Below are 16,210 nucleotides of genomic sequence, written 5' to 3'. Positions count from 1 at the left end.
CATCTAGGCCCAGTGGCTAAAAACAAAGACTAAGTGTAGATGCGTGTTCCTATGGAGATGTGGAGAGGGGTTTTGACAGGTAGGGATGCAGCCAGCAGTGTTTTCTACGTGTGAAGCTGGTGAGTTTTCCATTGTTTCAAGTGGAAAAATACCAAAGCTGTGAGATACTGATACCTGAGTAGTTAATGGCTGGAAATGTGTTTTTTGGTTGGGCTTTTCTGTGTGTGTGTGAAGTTTCTTTGTAATCACTTGTGTGACTTCCTTCATGCAGTAGTAATGGGAGGATCTCTTTGCAGATGCATCTGTAGCTTTACCTTTTAACATGTTGGATTTAAAGTGAGGTACAGCCAATAAGACTGGGAGCACTCGTTCTGTAGAGGAGGCTCTCAATTCGGGTGATGTGGGGAACCTTTCCGGGCACGCCAGCTCTGCCTTGTGCAGTGCAGCATTTGTATTGCCCTCTTGTGGCAGATGCCCCAGTGCAGCTGGATTCGGGATTAAAGAATTTTGCAGCTTTTTCAATTCAGCAGCATCTCCAGTGAAACTGTGGCTTTGCTTGTCCGGAAGTGTGAGTTAGCATGAAAACCTGAAAGCAGAGCCGATGGGATGTAGGAAGTGAAACTGGTAGCTCAAGATATGTTGTTGAAATGATGTTCCAAAAGACGTAATCTAGGATATAATTGTATCTCTCTAATTATTTGCAGTTAAACTTGCCTGAAGGTTTTGCGGTGTTTTACTGGTTATTAATGATTTGATTCCAGAAACTTGGTGGGGGGGGAACAAAATAGAGAACAAAGGCTTAAGAACTTGATAATCTGTGCTTTCAGCTCTGCATGCTTGCCATTGCCAACCAGCTAGCACTCTTGCTTTGCCAGGCATCATTGTTGGGGCTGGATCCCGCAGTCGTTTCAAACGACCCTACACGAAAACCGGAATGTGACCTAAATTTTGGACCATCAATGTAGGCAAGAATCTATTTCTGAATTAAACACAGTTGTCCTTCTTTCTGTATGGCGAGGGGAGGCTGTGTGTGTTCAGATATATGCCCAGCAGCAGACTCCCTTGGAGGGTGATGCCTTGCAGCTGTGCCCACCACCCTTGATGTCTTTGTTCTCACCAGTGCTCACCGGCCTCAGCCTTGCTGGGCCAGAGCAGTTTTATTGCAGCAGGAGCTGCTGTACGGGTGGATTCCAGCGTGCGCCTCCCTGGGCCTGCTGCCCCTCTAATTGTTGTGCTGTCAGGAGGCGTGTGCCTCCAAAAGCCTTATCTGATTCCTCCAGAGGCCTTGCAAGCAATTCAGATGTTGACCCCTCGAGCGCACACAGCTCAGCTTCGGGGCATAGCTGGCAGGTTTAGCTCAAAGCCAGCAAGCTTGCTTTGTCACCGGGGCGGGAGCACCTGTTTGGGGAGGGGATGAGGGGCTGGGGAAGGTGAAAAGCTGGTGGGACTCAAAGGGGAGAAGGGAAGGCCAACAGCTGATTGTGTCAACGCTGGGATAAATGCGAGGAGATTAATAGTTATTTAAAGAGCAAATGGGGACATGGCATTTGGCTGTGGCATGTGAGCGTATAAATGTGGTGGAATGGCTGCTCCTCTGGTAACATTTAGACAGATGGTTCCTGGACTGAATGGAATGTAAAGGATCTTTGATTCTCATAAGGATATCTTGAATTTTAATGGAGTACTTTTTTTTTTTTTTTTAATTGATGTCCAGGCAGCACCCTCAGCATTTCCTGATGGTGCTGTCTTGTTAACATCAGCTGGTCATCCTTCCCCACAGTTCTGAGTAGCTTGGGATTGGAAAGAACAGTCTAAGTGAAAGCTAAAGTGCTATTGTTTTGCTGTCTGTCTGAGCTGCTGTAGGAGACTGTTTTCATCACAGTTGCCTTTTCATCATTGGACTGGTTAGGGAGTGTGTCTGATGCTAATCTCCATGAGAAATAAAACAACTGAGCAGTATTCTTGCTGTTGTTTTTTCTTTTTTTTTTTTTCTTTTTTTTTTTTTTGAGGAGTCTTTAGGTGTTGTTAGGATCAGGGGTGTGGGACTAATTTAGGGTAAATGATCCCAAAATCTGTTTTGTTGTTTATTTGTATGATGCAGAAGAAGGATGGAGAGGTTGGGTTTCTTGTGTGTGTGTGTGTGTATATATATATATATTTTTTTTTTTTAACTGAATGCAAAAAACATTGACCAACAAAAAGAATGTTCCTGGCACTGTGTATCAGCATCCAGCTCCAGCAAAAACACAGTCTGTTAAATAGGTCTTGGTTGTTGGATTGCCTGTGCAGGTGAGATGTAACGGTCATCTGCTTTGCTGAAGCTGCAATCTCTCCTCTGAGAGGAAGATCCAGTCTGGGTTGTTGCCTCCTGTGACAGCTACTTAGCGTGCTTTGAGCCCAGTTGTGGGCTCAGCCATCTAACACAAGTACTGGGTCAGCCACTGTCTTCTCTTCTGCTGCAGATGGGGAAACTGAGGCAGCGAGGGTAAATTACTAACCTGAGGCAACAAAGTCGCTGCTTCACCCAGGATTAGGGCTCAATATGTAATTGCTTTTATTACTCTGCTGCCTGAAGGCCTTAGTCAAAGTGAAGGCCCATTAAGTGGAGTGCTTTTTACATAGTGAGGAGCAATCCTTGCCCTGCAGACCTTGCAGCCTGAAGTAGGCCATGGGTGGAGGGGGAGGCAAAGTGGCTTGTCTAAGGACACCGTGTGCTGCTGGCAGGGCAAGGGAGAGATCCAGCCATCCTTCCTTTGCTTGGTCTCTCTGCAGACCATCCCATATTGAGTTCCCTACGTTGTTCCCTACCAGATCTTTTCCTTCTCAGTGCAGCTCCTTGTAGCAAGCTGTACCCTTTGTGGTAGGTCCTGCGTGCCTCACTGAAGACCCAAGAACACTAGTCTTGCCTTGGCCCTTTAATTAAAGGCTCAATGGTATAGCAGCCTTTTCCAGGGATATTGAGCAAGGAAGAGTTCTGTGGTGGCTTTACCACCTTCTTTTGAAAGGACAGCTGAGAGCGTACAGTTCCTGAGCACAGGGAGGGCATTTATCCTTGGAAGGGAACCAGTCTGTTCTTCCATGATTGAAATGACTGGAGAAACAGGAGGTTGTGTGCCGTGTCCATAGTCTGTGGGGAGTTCACTAGATAGCCTTTCATTCCCTTATTCCCTTACAGATCATGATGAGCAGTGATGTGGTACTTAAAGCTGTGTGTGTGAACCAGAATCCTGCTTGTGATACTTTCTTGTTCTTGGGTTTCACAGTCTTACAATTGATGTTCAAGGAAACTTACTTCTTTTTTCTTTTCTTTCAAGGAATTTATCCACTTTTATCATACTTTGTTTCACTTCTCCCTCCTTTGTCAGAAGGATCCTGGTTTACTGAATTGTTAGATTACAGGAGGGCATTGAATGGGTTTGCTCATTCTTGTTGCCCTTCTCTGAATTTTTTTTTACCCCCTCTCAACTCTTGGAGGTGCGGAACAAGGGCTGTGTATAGTCTTTAGGACATCTGACTTCTCTGTTAAACTCTCTGATCTAACCTCTGTATTTTTGTACTTTGTCCTGTAGCCTTCTTTTTTTGATGTTTTATTTGTCATTTGTAGCTGGAGGATACTTTTGGGGCACAACAGTGTCTGCTTAAGTGCTGTGTGGTGTGCAGCTGCTGATGCTGTAGGCACGCAGGGAAATGTTGCATGCAGTGAGCTGCTCCTGCTTGGTATGATACCTTCAATTCCTCTGTGCTGCTGTCTGACTGTTTTCTGGCTACAGTCATGCTTTGAAGGCTGTGCACCTTTGCCAATGGCGTAGCAGTGCAGTTACCACTTGATACAGGTGTCCAAAATGTCAATATGCATGGTGGGATCTCATCTACAAGGAGTAGTCTTTAGGAAGAACACGAGACCATGAGACAATGTAGCCTTGTGCATGATACAGCTGGTTTCACTGTAACAAAACGATGATTTGTATCAGGTACTAGCCTTCCCTCCACCTGGTCTGGGTTTGGGTGTTGTTAGACACAGGGATCCTGCCCCCTGTGATGGCTCGCTGCCCTGTGAATCACCTCTTCATTGTGTGCATGGTGTCTTTTTTTTCCAGCTCTGTTCCATACTGTTGATCTACTGTGTGGCTGCATGAAGCTTTACCTCTTTGTCTTTCAGTCACTGATGGAAAATGGAGTATCTTCTCTGCAAATATCCTTCCTTATTGAATGACACACACAGGGTGGTGCTGAGATCATGATGTCCACACTGCATCAAGCTGGTCCTTGCTAATGTTCCTTCTGTGCATTTCTTTGCCTCTAGCCGCAGTACACGAACCTGGGGCTCCTAAACAGCATGGACCAGCAGATTCAGAATGGCTCTTCCTCTACCAGCCCCTACAACACGGAGCACGCGCAGAACAGCGTCACGGCCCCTTCGCCTTACGCCCAGCCCAGCTCCACTTTTGACGCCCTCTCGCCCTCCCCAGCCATCCCTTCCAACACAGACTACCCGGGACCTCACAGCTTCGATGTATCATTTCAACAATCCAGCACAGCAAAGTCTGCAACGTGGACGGTAAGGATGCAGCACAGCCTCGCTCCTTCGTTGGCTTCAGTCCTGTGGCCAATGGTGACACTGCTGTTCTGATACATATCCAGGCTTGTGCAAGAACAGAGTGACCTGTGTCCTCTAAAGTGCACGACATGTCACACAGAAGGGAGAGATTTGTCTTGGCTGCTCTGGGAGGGTGTGGTGGGAATTGAACCCTCAGTAATATTACTAAATCCCAGGTGAATAAAATGCCTCGCAAAAAGACAGTCACTTAAAGACTGTGTGATGAAACAGTGTCTCTCTTATTTAAGTGTAACATATTGAAGTTAAAACCTGGGATGGGCATAAAGATGGCTTCAGAGTTTCCCATGGCATCCTTCATCCATGGGTATGTGTTAGGTTCCATGTGCGGGGCTGTACCAGTAGGACAGAGGATAGAGGTGGTTTGCCCTGATCTACTATTAATATTTTTCTAAACTTAAAAATTTTCCCTAGCTGTGTGTCCCGGTGTGGTTTAGGGCTCTAGAGTAGAGATTCTTTAAGATAGCAATATTCTCCACTGCTAAGATGTTCAGTATTCGTCTTCCACTACTTCAAGCACTCCAAATCAGTGCAGTGAATAAACCCCTGTGTGGTGAGTGAGGAGAATTAGGTAAATTGAACCTTGGTCCTCTGAATAACACTAGAGTTAGATGCCTAAATCAGGTATTACCAGTAACCCCTGCTGTGCTTGGTAATTAAGGAAATCAGATTTGAATCCCCAGTGGAGGGAACCAATTTATTTTTATTTTGTTTTATTTTTTTGTCCCTTCAGATGTACGTATTGATTCTTCTAGCAGCAGGTCAAATGTCAGCTTCCATCATAGTATGATTTGTCTTACTTCTCTTCACTCAAAGCTGTTTTGAGTATCTCACTTTATGGTGACTTTATTTAATGATATCAGATTATCCAACGCTTGTTTTCCGTCTTTAAAACTACACAAACAAAAGCAGTGAGTTGCAGGGATTTTTAATTTAAAGTGCTTTTTGGGGTTTTTGTTTTGTTTTGTTTTCTGTTTTTTTTGTTTTTTACCAAAAATGAAGCACATTCGCTTTTCTTCCTTTCCATATTCAGTCCAAGGAACTCCTTTGGTCTCAGAGTAAATACAATCTAGAAACTGCAACTGGCCACTGCTGGTAGGAAACACTGTAACCTGCATGCTTCCTATTGGACAGATGGAAAGAGATGTTGTGTAATAATAAATCAGTATAAAATTGCATCTTTCATATGTAAAAGTTCTTTTTAAGTAAACTTTTGTCTAAAACTGGTGACGATACCTTTGTTTAAAGGGTATGTTTCACAGAGTTGAAATGTTTTGTCTGGTCGAGGGCAGTTTACTTATTTCTTTATGGATGACTCTGTGGAAGTCCAAATGAAGTTGAAATGCATCTTTTCTTTATCTGTACTGGCTGTGATGTCTTGTTGTAGTTCATGCTTTTCATGTCCAGGTTTCTCCACTTGCACTACACTATTTATTTTCATTCTCCTTTTAAGTAAGGAAATTGTCAGGTCTGCTTTCTGTTTCTCAGGGCAAGAAAATGCTGCCCTTGGATTTTTGCAGGCTGCTGTGGAGAGGGTCCTTTGAGAGAGATATGAAAAGACATTCTCTTTTGATAAATATAGTACAAAGAATTATCTAACGCAGCTGCAGGGAACAGGAGTGTTTGATGCTATCCTTTCAACTATGAAAAGTGGTCTTTTGAAATGAGTTTTGAACGTCAGTGGTAGGCTGTTCCAGAAGAGCTGAAGACGAGCTGCTCGCAAGCGTGAGGTTGAGCAAGCACTTGAGGGAATTCACTGCAATGACAGCAGCTCTTGGGGGTAGAAGTGAGGCTGAGATTTAACGTGGATCTAGGTAGCAGTCAGATCAGATTGCATGGTGGTCGCTTTTTTTTCTTTCCTTGGGGGCAGGCATTTTCCATTTTCTTTATCCACGACGTGAACCGTGCGACAGGCACATGTGTAGCCTGTAGCTGTTGCAGTCTGTGGCACAGGAACAAGCCTGTATGTTTTAGTCAAGGAGCAACCTCCAAAACAGCTCTGTGTTTGTGGAGGAGTGTCCTGGTGTCCCTGTGCTGAGCCTAGAGCTGCTTGTGCAGGAGCTGTGTGTATGCAGTGGCTGATGACAGTCTTGTGGTGGCTGCCGGGGACCTTCAATCTATGTTTCACACTTGAGCATCTTTCCATCTTCAGAGCTCTGCCCTTCTGCTAATTAATCCACCAACTCATTTCACATGGGCTGTTGAGCAGTTGGTAATGTGTTCGACAGCTTTATCAGCGGGGTGGGTGTGGAGGGACTTGGAGGTTCTCTCCTGCTGCTGTCCTGAGAAATGTGGAAACACGTGTGAAACGTTGATGAAAGAAGGATTGCCCCATCCTCACAGCAGGAGCAAGTTCTCTGAGTTGCTCACTAGCCTCCCCCCCCAATGTGACTTCATGTGCTTTGATTAATGCCTGTCGTCATCTTCTTTTTTAATGATGGATTAGGAACCTACCCAACTGGAAGAGTTTCTTCCACTGCAGTGACCTATTAAATGTTTAATTACTAGATGGCCCCACCCTTATTAAGAGTCCAAAACTTGAAAGCCTTGTTTCTTAGGGTTTTTTCCTCTTGCATTCCCCAGGGTGACAGCGTTAAGGAAACTTGTGTCTCACTTTCCCCACTTTGGGAGTGGATGAGTGAGGCTGACCCACCTTGCTCTGCTAGGAGGGCTCAGTGGGGGCAGGCAGTGAATCTTGAGTCTTGGCTGACAGGATGCTTTGCTGTAGCTCATCTGAGTTTGTTTGGAGCTGAGTTGTGTTGGATTAGGTCATGGGAGAGCAAAGGCTGGCGGCCTGGATGGAAGACTTTGGTTATTTCCCCTGAAAAAGCAAAGGTGCTTTGGGAGGGTTAGAGATCTGTGAAGATGCTTCAGGCTTTTTGGTGCTTAGCTTCTGAGGGAAAAATGATCTGAAATCAGACATAGATCCCAGGGTTATTTCTGGAAGTGGGAGAAAGGGGGTAAAAAAAAAAAAGCTAGGTCTCTGCGAGCAGCCCCAAATTCTACTCGTACTCCTCCAAACCTGTTTTGTAGTATGGTGATGTTTTTTTGGGGGCAGGTTTATTTTCACAGGGCAGAGGACACCCTGTGCTGAGTCAGCGCTGTTCGTGTAGGATAAGCTGGGGGAGAGATGAATGTAACACTGGGAGGGCTGCTTCTCTGCTCAGGTTTGTGATGGGCTCCTAACTCAAGGGGAGAAGGAGCTGGCCAAAAACTGCAGAGAAACGCCAGTTGCTGCTAGGTGAGAGTGATTTCTTATGCATGAGCAGTTTGCTTTGAAAATATTGCAGATTTTCTCTGTGAAGTCTTTCATGACCTTAAGTAGGAATTCCAGTAAAACATGCTGTCTAATCAGGTTAGCTGTTCATTTGTATGCAACGTTGAACTAATTAACGATGACAAATTGAGATTGGATTGCGGAGGACTTTATAAGCATCCTTGATTATTTTTTTTAATTAATGACCTGAGAACACAAGAATATAACCAAGTTAATCAGTCTTTTCAGAAGGAAAATCTTTAACGATTGCCACTCTCTTTCAGTCTTTAAAAACAAAAGCCTTGATAATCTAAACTGAACAGAGCTTCTCACGTGCATACGGGGGTTGGGGGAGCTCTTTCTGCAGTTTAAGCTTGCTGAAAGCCAGTAGTGGATCAAGCAGTTATTGCTTGGTAGGCAGAAGGTCGTTAAGTCTGAGAGAGAAGCCCTATGAATTTGGTGAAATTAGGTGAAGCTTATCCAGAACTGTGCGTCATTTATTGTGGGATACTTCCTCTGTGAGAATTCTCATATAGCTGGGCTTGTGAGATCTCCTCCCATTTCTGCAGCAGAAGCAAACAAGGCGTTTCAAAAGCGTGCCACCTCAGACTTTTTTTTTTTTTCCCCTTTCTGGAAGTAACTTTGTGTGCAGATGTTCCCACCCACTCCAAGTGCAAGTAAATAAATAACTGCACTGGCTTTTCCCACTAAAAAAAGATTTGGCAATCACCTGTTGCTAGCACAGAGCTTGCTATATGACTGCTTGCTTGGAGAAGAACATGGTTGCAGTGGGGAAGATTAAAAAAATAAAAATAATTTAAAGAAATAATTATGTCAAGGTTAGTAAAGTTAACATTGCTGCCAAACTCAAGCTATCAAGAAACAAATCAGATCCTCCTATCCCCATAAGCAAGATACCACCTTATAAGTCATGAGACTTTATTAAAGGCAAACAGGTTCTTCGGATGTTCCCTCAGGTTTTTGAGCCTTTAGGGTGCATCTATTAAATCTTCTAAAGCATTTCTGGGTAGTCACGAGAGTAGAGGAAAAAGGCAAAAGTAGCTTTAAGTTTTTGCATGAAAACCAAAATTTGTTTGTGATTGTTTTTGATTTTGCTGAAGAAAGCCCTGCAAGACTTGCATAATGGGAGTGTTGGCAATAGCTGAGCATAGCAGTTTTTTCTCATGCCCTGCAGTAGGTTGGAGCTGAGCAGGGTTGGTCCTTGCAGAGCTTTGTTATGAAACACAGAGCTCCACAAAGTTGCAATCCGTGTTCCAGTCAGGCACTTTGGTTCTCCTGTGCTCAGTAAACTTGATTGTACCTCGAGTTCTATTAAAGCGTTTAGATTTCAGACTCTTAGCTGTCAAGGCTAGGTGACAACCTGTGCAACATGCAAGAAAGCAAGTAAATGCATTGTGCAGTCTGGGGTTAGTAGATTCAGAAGGGTTTTGTTCTTAAGGTGAAAGGAATGTGCTTAAATTAGTCCCTGCTAGAGTACCAGGTTTCTGTGGTTGAGAGTACAGATTCCTTGGCTGGTCTATCTCAGTCGTCTTATTTCGGTTTGATTTATTCCACTTCTGCTTTAAAAAACAAAATTTTGTCCTGAATCACCTGGTATAAAATGGGAAGCTTCATTTCCCATCTATAAAATGAATTGGAGGATGATGTCCGTGGGGATAGCACAGCAGTGAGATGGCAATTTGATGCATGCGTTGCCTTGGCTCTAATTGTGTGTTCTCTTACATAAGTTGTTCACATAGTGCGACTGGAACAACGCTCTGCTAATGCTTCTACTGCTGGTCATTTTTCTGCATTGTATGTGACAACTTTTTAAGGGCTGGTGAGTCTCCCTAAAGACCTTGCACATAGGGCTGTGCTGGGTGTTAATGTGAAGGTTTAGCTTTGTTACACCTCAGTGATGTGCCACTTGCACCAGCTAGTTGCCTTTTAGGCAGTGCAGTCTGAGCTTTCCTGATTTCTACCCTCCTTAAAGCTACTGGGAGAAGGACGATGGGATTTTGAATTGGTCTACTTTAGAGCCTCCTTGTCAGCAATGCTGTGGGCTTTGGCTGTTAGCACAAAGCTAAAAGAAGGGTCCCTGCAGAAGTGAGTGCAGGGTCTGTGGATGTTTCCGAGCATTGCAGTTGGTCCCCTTCTGGACACTTTGGTAATCCTTTCATGACTTTAGGTTTTCTCTTCAACCCAACCGATTGCTGATGCACAGACTGGAAGAACTGACGCAATGCTGTGAGCTCAGGGCTTGGCTCCACACAGATCTCAGCAAAGCAGGAGCATTGCCTTATTTGGACACTTGTCTGGGTGAGAAGTGGTGGGAACTGGCTTCCTGAGGCTCTGTGCAGCTTTACCTGTTTTTGAAGATGCTGCTCCTAGTGCGTGTGCCCTTTGTCTGCTCAGAGCGAGCAGGGAGAGGGATGGGCTTTGGTTGCTGCGACAGCTCTCATGTACAGAAAGGTTGCGATTGTGTCTTCCTGTTTGAATGAGCTGAAGTGTTTCCCTCTGTGTAGTACCGCAGGGCCTGATGTTAAGGCTGTTGGTGCCTATGAAACTTGTCCTGGGTCATCTGCCTGGAAGGAGGGCAGCAGCTGGCTGTCTGTGCAGGAGGTGCCGTTCTCACGGCTGGGATGTGTTTCAAGCGAGCAGAGCTGGGAAGAACCAGTTCCCCTGTGAGAACCAGTCCAGGAGGGGCCTGCTGGATTGTCTTCTGTTTTTTTTTTTTTCGTTGGTTTTTTCCCTTTGAGTGAAAGGAGATCCAAGTTCATTAGCTTCCTATTAAAATGCAGTTATGCTTTTTTTCCCCCCTCTAAGCTCATTGTCATGTATATTCTGTCTTTATTACCAGTTATCTTTTTCTGACTCCTTACCAGCGGCTCCAGAGCTCCTTGTAATGATTTCTAGAAAATGTCTTGTTTTGAGCTTGTCTCTGCTTCTCTCTGCCTCTCTCTGTTTTTGCATCCTTCGTTGTTTTGTAAATCCTACAAGGGCAATGTAGGATACCTCTCTGAGGTGCAACTGTTCTAGTGCTGAGTTTTGGTAGATGCTTTTCATTAGCCAAGTGTCCTCTGTGATGCGGAGACAAGAGGAAGGCATTTATTTAAATTGATGGTGTGAATGTTCTTTTCTTTCAGCTAGGATTTAGTTTCCTGGTTGCTGTGTTTGTGCTTTCTCTCTCCCGGCAAAACAAGGGACCAGACAGAGCTCACTGCAGGGTCTGCAAGTGCAAAACACTGAGATGTTAAGGATGGGCACAGTGGGATGGAGAAAGTAATTGTGGGGAGAAGTTGTCTTCTCTTGGCACCCCCAGGGGAAGAAGATTTACGTGCTGCTTTTCTCAAGTGACTTCTAGCTGTACTGGCATCAGTCTGTTTTATTATTTTTGCCTTATTTTTTTTCTCAGAAAGCTGGCAAAACTGTCTTCAAGTTTTAGTTGTTTCCAAAGAGAAAATGCGGAGGGAGAGAACTAAGTGTAAGAAACATCTTGGGTTCTTAATGAGAACTTTTTACATCTGTGGAGAGGAAAAGCGTTAATTAAACATAATTTTCATCAACGCAACTGGCACAAAAAAGCCCCACCTACTTTCATGAGAAAGGAATAAAGAGAATCATAATCCTGGATTAGGTATCTTTCACTACACGTATATAAAAACAACACCATGTGAAAAGGGGGAAAATATGTATATACACATACACACCAAACATACCGATGTGCCTCCAGCAGCATTACCAAAGGAATTAACTTTACAAGAAGCAGCCACAGCCTGGAAAGAAGCCATTTTTTGAATAAAAGCTGAATGAGCCTTGCGGTTTCTGAGAAGTATGAGAAGGAAGGGTTAAAAAAACATTTAGAGATAAGAATAGCTGATGTTGGGAGATGAGTGAACATCTTGCAGTAGGGGAGGGTCACTATTTAAATCACCTTTTTTTTTTTTTCCTCCTGTGCTTAGTTAAAAATTGGCTTCTGCGAAGAACAACATGTAGGATTAATGTAGTACTTTAAATCTTCAAAGTGCTGCACAAACATTACTCCCCTAATCAGCAAACACCTTTTCTTGGTAGGAAAATCAGGTATGTCGTTGCCATTTTAGAGGAGGGAAACCAAGGTGCCAGAAGTCCCAGTGTTTCCAAACTAGCAATCCTTTGGAGTGGTGTGGGATTTTTTTCGTTGTCGGATTATTGGAGTGGTGTTTTTTTGGGGTGGTGTTTCTGGGTGCTTCAGGGCTTTTTTGTACTGTTCAGCACGGGGACTGCCTCTGTGCTAGCTCCTAAAAGCTGCTGAGCTCTCTTGGATTTTTATAAGCGTGAAACATGCAAACTGCAAAGCAGCCTGCGCTGCTCAGATGTGGCATCCCAGGAGCTGCCTCCTTCCCTTCCTGCAGGTCATAGCCAGCCGGGCCAGGAGGGAGGCAGCATGCTCTGGGGCATGGAGAGCTTCTGAAAAAGTTGCCTTAAATGAGCACTGCTTGAAGATGTTTCGACCAAACTACCCCTAAAAACAAAACAAAAAACTAAACAAATGTTGAGCAAAAACAAGGAGTGATGTTAAATTACTTCCGATAAGGTTTTTCTGACAGGCTGATATAAGAAGTATTGCTTGCCTTGCAGACAAAGACCGGCCTTGGAGGTGATTGTTCCTGTCCTCAGATCAGTTGAAATACTGCAGCCATGTACATCTTATTTCCCTGACAACTTGATACAGAACAAGCAACAGTTGGTGGTGTGCTGAGGCAAACGTGATGGTTTTTGTGTTGCTTTGGTGGTGCTCTGTATACTGAGGGTTTAGCTTCAGTGCTTGGCAGACCATGTCCTATGAAGAAATGTCCTATTTTGTTGGGGTTTTTTTTGTGTCCTGAGTAGGGATGCTGAGTAGGGATGACTTCTGTGTAGAAAGAGCATGAACTTTATTATGCAATGGAAATCTGTTCATGTGCAGGTGTGTCAGATTTGTTATGGTAAACAGAGTAGAATAAGCTACTCAAGTAAGGGCTTAGATCCTCTGACAAATAGACCAGGGTGGAGAAATTGCATCTCTGTGTTATACAGAATTTACATTTCCAGTTGTTACAGATAACGCTTAAACACTGGAGCAAAACTTGATGCATCCACAGAAGTGAACTGCTACTTCTCCATCATCTTATCAGATGTATTCTATGACAGTTGTTTGTTTGTTGTTTGAAAGAGGGCAAGATAGTTGCTCCTCTGAGGAGGATGAGTGCTTCGTGTTCTGCTGATGTGCATCAGTTGCCAAAATAAGGAAAATAGGGTCTATTTTTCTGGCTTTTCCTGCTTTAGCAGTAATGATCATGCTGCTCTGCAAGGCTTAAAGAGCAGCATCCCTGTGTGGATCGTCTGGAGCCTGGGGCTCACTGTGCTTCCCTCTTGGGGAGAGAAGCAGCATTGCCCCGAGCTGCTTGGGTAGAGCTCAGTACAGATGAGCTAAGGGTTTGACCCTGAACCCAGCCCCTGTGCTGCTCCAGCCCTGTGATTTAGATTTGATCTGGGTAACGTTGTGCAAGGCATTCCTTCTGCCTCCATTTCTTCCCCTGCATTTCTACGTGCCCACCCTCAAAGTCAGGACTGTGCCACCACGTTGCAAAGCACTTAAATCCCCAATGTGAAACGCTTGGGGGAATGGCTGGGGCTGCTGCTTGCTTGCAGCCTGTATCACTAGACTTAATCAAGAGGCCTGAAAGCTTATTTGTAAAAAGATTTGTCTTGCAAACCTAAGTATATCTCCAGGCTAAAGCTCAGAACTGCCCAAGTCCTGACTAGGTTAATTGCTTCCCCTCTTGAGAGCTCACTATTTACCAGCATCAGGCCCATCAGGTATGGGATATGCTGATGCAGAGGCCGTGTGGAGGCTATGGCACAAAGGAAAGCCTCTTCCTCCTTGTGTATCTGGAGTGTGACAGTGTGTGAGCTGTGCTGTGTTAGCTGCAGTGATGAGCTGGGCTGAACATGCCCTGCTGCTGTCAGGGCTCATCAGCTCACCCGTGGGAGCTGCAGCTGGGAGCTTCTGCCGGGGAGCTGCCCTGCTCCTGGCCTCCTTGGGGAAAAAAAAAAAATGGAGCTGAGCAGAGATTTGCTGTCAGATGTGTCCTCATAGCCTCTCCTAAGGCAAATGGATGGGAGCAGAGCTCTTGGGCTCAGTGTCCAGCAGCATGCCCTCTCTGTTTGCGTTTCGAGCATCAGCATCACCATGGGTGGCAAAGTATTCTCATGAGATGTTTCTTAGGTGGCTGAGCACTAAATGTCATCTGTTCATTAATCAGTCAGGTGGCGACTGGTTTTATGATGAGTTCTTTGTTTCCTGTCCCTTCTGCTGCACACTGCTTGTGTTATTCATTCTGAGTCACTTTCTTGACCAGCACTTGGTGAGCAAAGGAGACTCCAAAAATCACTTGCAATTCTACTTCTCTCACTAAAGACTTTTACAGTGTCAACACTAGCAAAAAAAAAAAAAAGATGACAGCCCTTAGGAAAAGCTTCAGAAGAGCAATCATTAGTTCTGTAAAGATTAAAGGTTCTCAGAAATGGAGCACATGGACTGACTACTTTAAAATACTGGTCTTATAAATAATTAATACATTTTTAATTAAATTTAATCTTTATTTGTTAGCCCCTTAATGTGCTGACTTCTCTGGTGAGTCACTTCTGCTGGTTTCCTTTGCTATGCCTCTCTTAAGGTACTACAAAGGTGGGATTCTGTTTCTGGGCTTATTTTCCAGCTGTTCTATGCAATACTCAGTTGAACTGGATTGCACTGGTGCTGCTGGTATGCATGGAAGAGCTGTTGGGAGGAGCAGCTCTGTGGATGCACTGGATCCAGGCTGCATTTGCAGGGACACGTGCTGGAAGAAAACCATTTCCATGCTGCATGTCTAACGTTGTGAGCACAAAACACTCCGATGCTGTTAGTCACACCACTGATCTCAATCTGCTTAATGGGGCTGTTTTGTTTTTAATACGCTGCTGTTCTGATGTGTGTTTTGAAATGCGTTTTAGGGATGGTTCCTAAACGTAGAGCTTACAGGGTCTTCTTGAGTAGGGTTGCTTGGTAGTATTTTAAGTGTCAGTGAAGCATATGGCCAAGATTAACTGCTGCTTAGTGACTGGGAACGACTCACTTGTGACTGCTTCTCTCCACCCCACAGGCTGGAGTTGCTACCAGTTGCCCGCTTGGCTCTGAAGCCCAAACTGCTGGGCTTCACCTTACCCTGCACCCCTGGATCACACCGTGTCTGTGATGTGACTGCAGCATGACCTTCTCGCTATGGGAAAGTCAGCACTTCCCAGTGCCCAGGAGAAGTAGGGTTCAGCATGCAGGCTTCTGGGGAGTGGTGTAGAGTAGTTGCTGCTGTGTGCTGGGGGCTCTCTGGCCAGCCTGGCATGGTTCACCAAGGGTGTAGCAATTCACTCCAGAAGTTTTTTTTTTTGGGTTGTTTTATTTTTCCCACTGGCCATACCAATCTGATTACACCTTCGAGGGATCATCCACCCCTAAAGCTTAATTAAGGAGCTCTTGTCTGACTCGTCACTGACTCACCTGCCACTGTATGAGCTCATGTCTGACTTGTCCTAGGAAGATAGTGAAATATGTCAGGCTTCTCTGAAATACAGCAGTTTTTTTGTTTTATTGCATCCCTGACATTGCTGTTGGCTGCTGCATAGGTGAACAGAAAGATGTCTGCTCTGACTTGGTCGCATTTATCTAAACTCAGTCACTCACCTCTTTGTGCCTTGATAAACTAGCTGGCGTTTTGCTTGCACAGCTGTAGGTATGTTAGAGTTAATAAAAAAATAAAATTAAATAACCTTTGAGTTTTGGCTTCGGGCAAAGTAGGTGAAATGATGTGTTTTGGAGATGAATGCTCTTGCAGAAGGCAAGATGTAGCTTGCAGGAGAACATCTGCAACCAATCCATTCTGTATGAGATGGGGCCAAGACTTGTTTGTATCTCAGTACCTGTTTAAACATGTTGTAGCATAGCAAAAAGAGGTTTTGAATGCATTGAGGAAGGGTGGGTAAGAAGGGAAAGAGACATCAGGCTGAATGTTTGCTTAATAGCTTTGATTTCTTCATTAAACTTTTAAGCACTTTAATAATTTGATTAGCTGCTTTCAGAGTGCTGTAGAACTTTTTTTCTTTCTTAAATAAAGAATAAAGAATCCTGCTCATCTTGGCACTGCAAAAATGAGCTTGATTTCTGGCCTGGAGCAAATCTGGTAACTGTTGACAACTTTGGCATACCTACTCTGAGGACTGTCAGCAGAAGGCTGTTTGGTAATACATTGATCAAGGAGTGTGGAGATCCAGTCACCAGG

At 44.5% G+C, this 16,210-nt stretch overlaps 1 protein-coding gene across 5 annotated transcripts in view; it reads left to right on the top strand.

The window, feature by feature from the left end:
- TP63 (tumor protein p63) overlaps nt 1–16,210 on the top strand; it is a gene marked incomplete at both ends in the record, with an annotated part of 92,964 nt that overhangs the window by 42,852 nt on the left and 33,902 nt on the right. For 4 of the 5 annotated variants that reach the window (XM_079539970.1, XM_079539969.1, XM_079539972.1 and 1 more), the window contains one exon: nt 4,304–4,558. The exons of the other annotated variant lie outside the window; for it this stretch is intronic. In XM_079539970.1, the coding sequence (XP_079396096.1) occupies nt 4,304–4,558 (255 nt within the window). The remainder of the gene's footprint in view (nt 1–4,303; nt 4,559–16,210) is intronic. 5 annotated transcript variants of the gene reach the window in all.

This window comes from Tetrao urogallus, assembly GCF_951394365.1.
Source record: "Tetrao urogallus genome assembly, chromosome: 9".
Classification (NCBI taxonomy): Eukaryota; Metazoa; Chordata; class Aves; order Galliformes; family Phasianidae; genus Tetrao; species Tetrao urogallus.
This window is presented reverse-complemented; position numbering and strand designations above follow the sequence as displayed.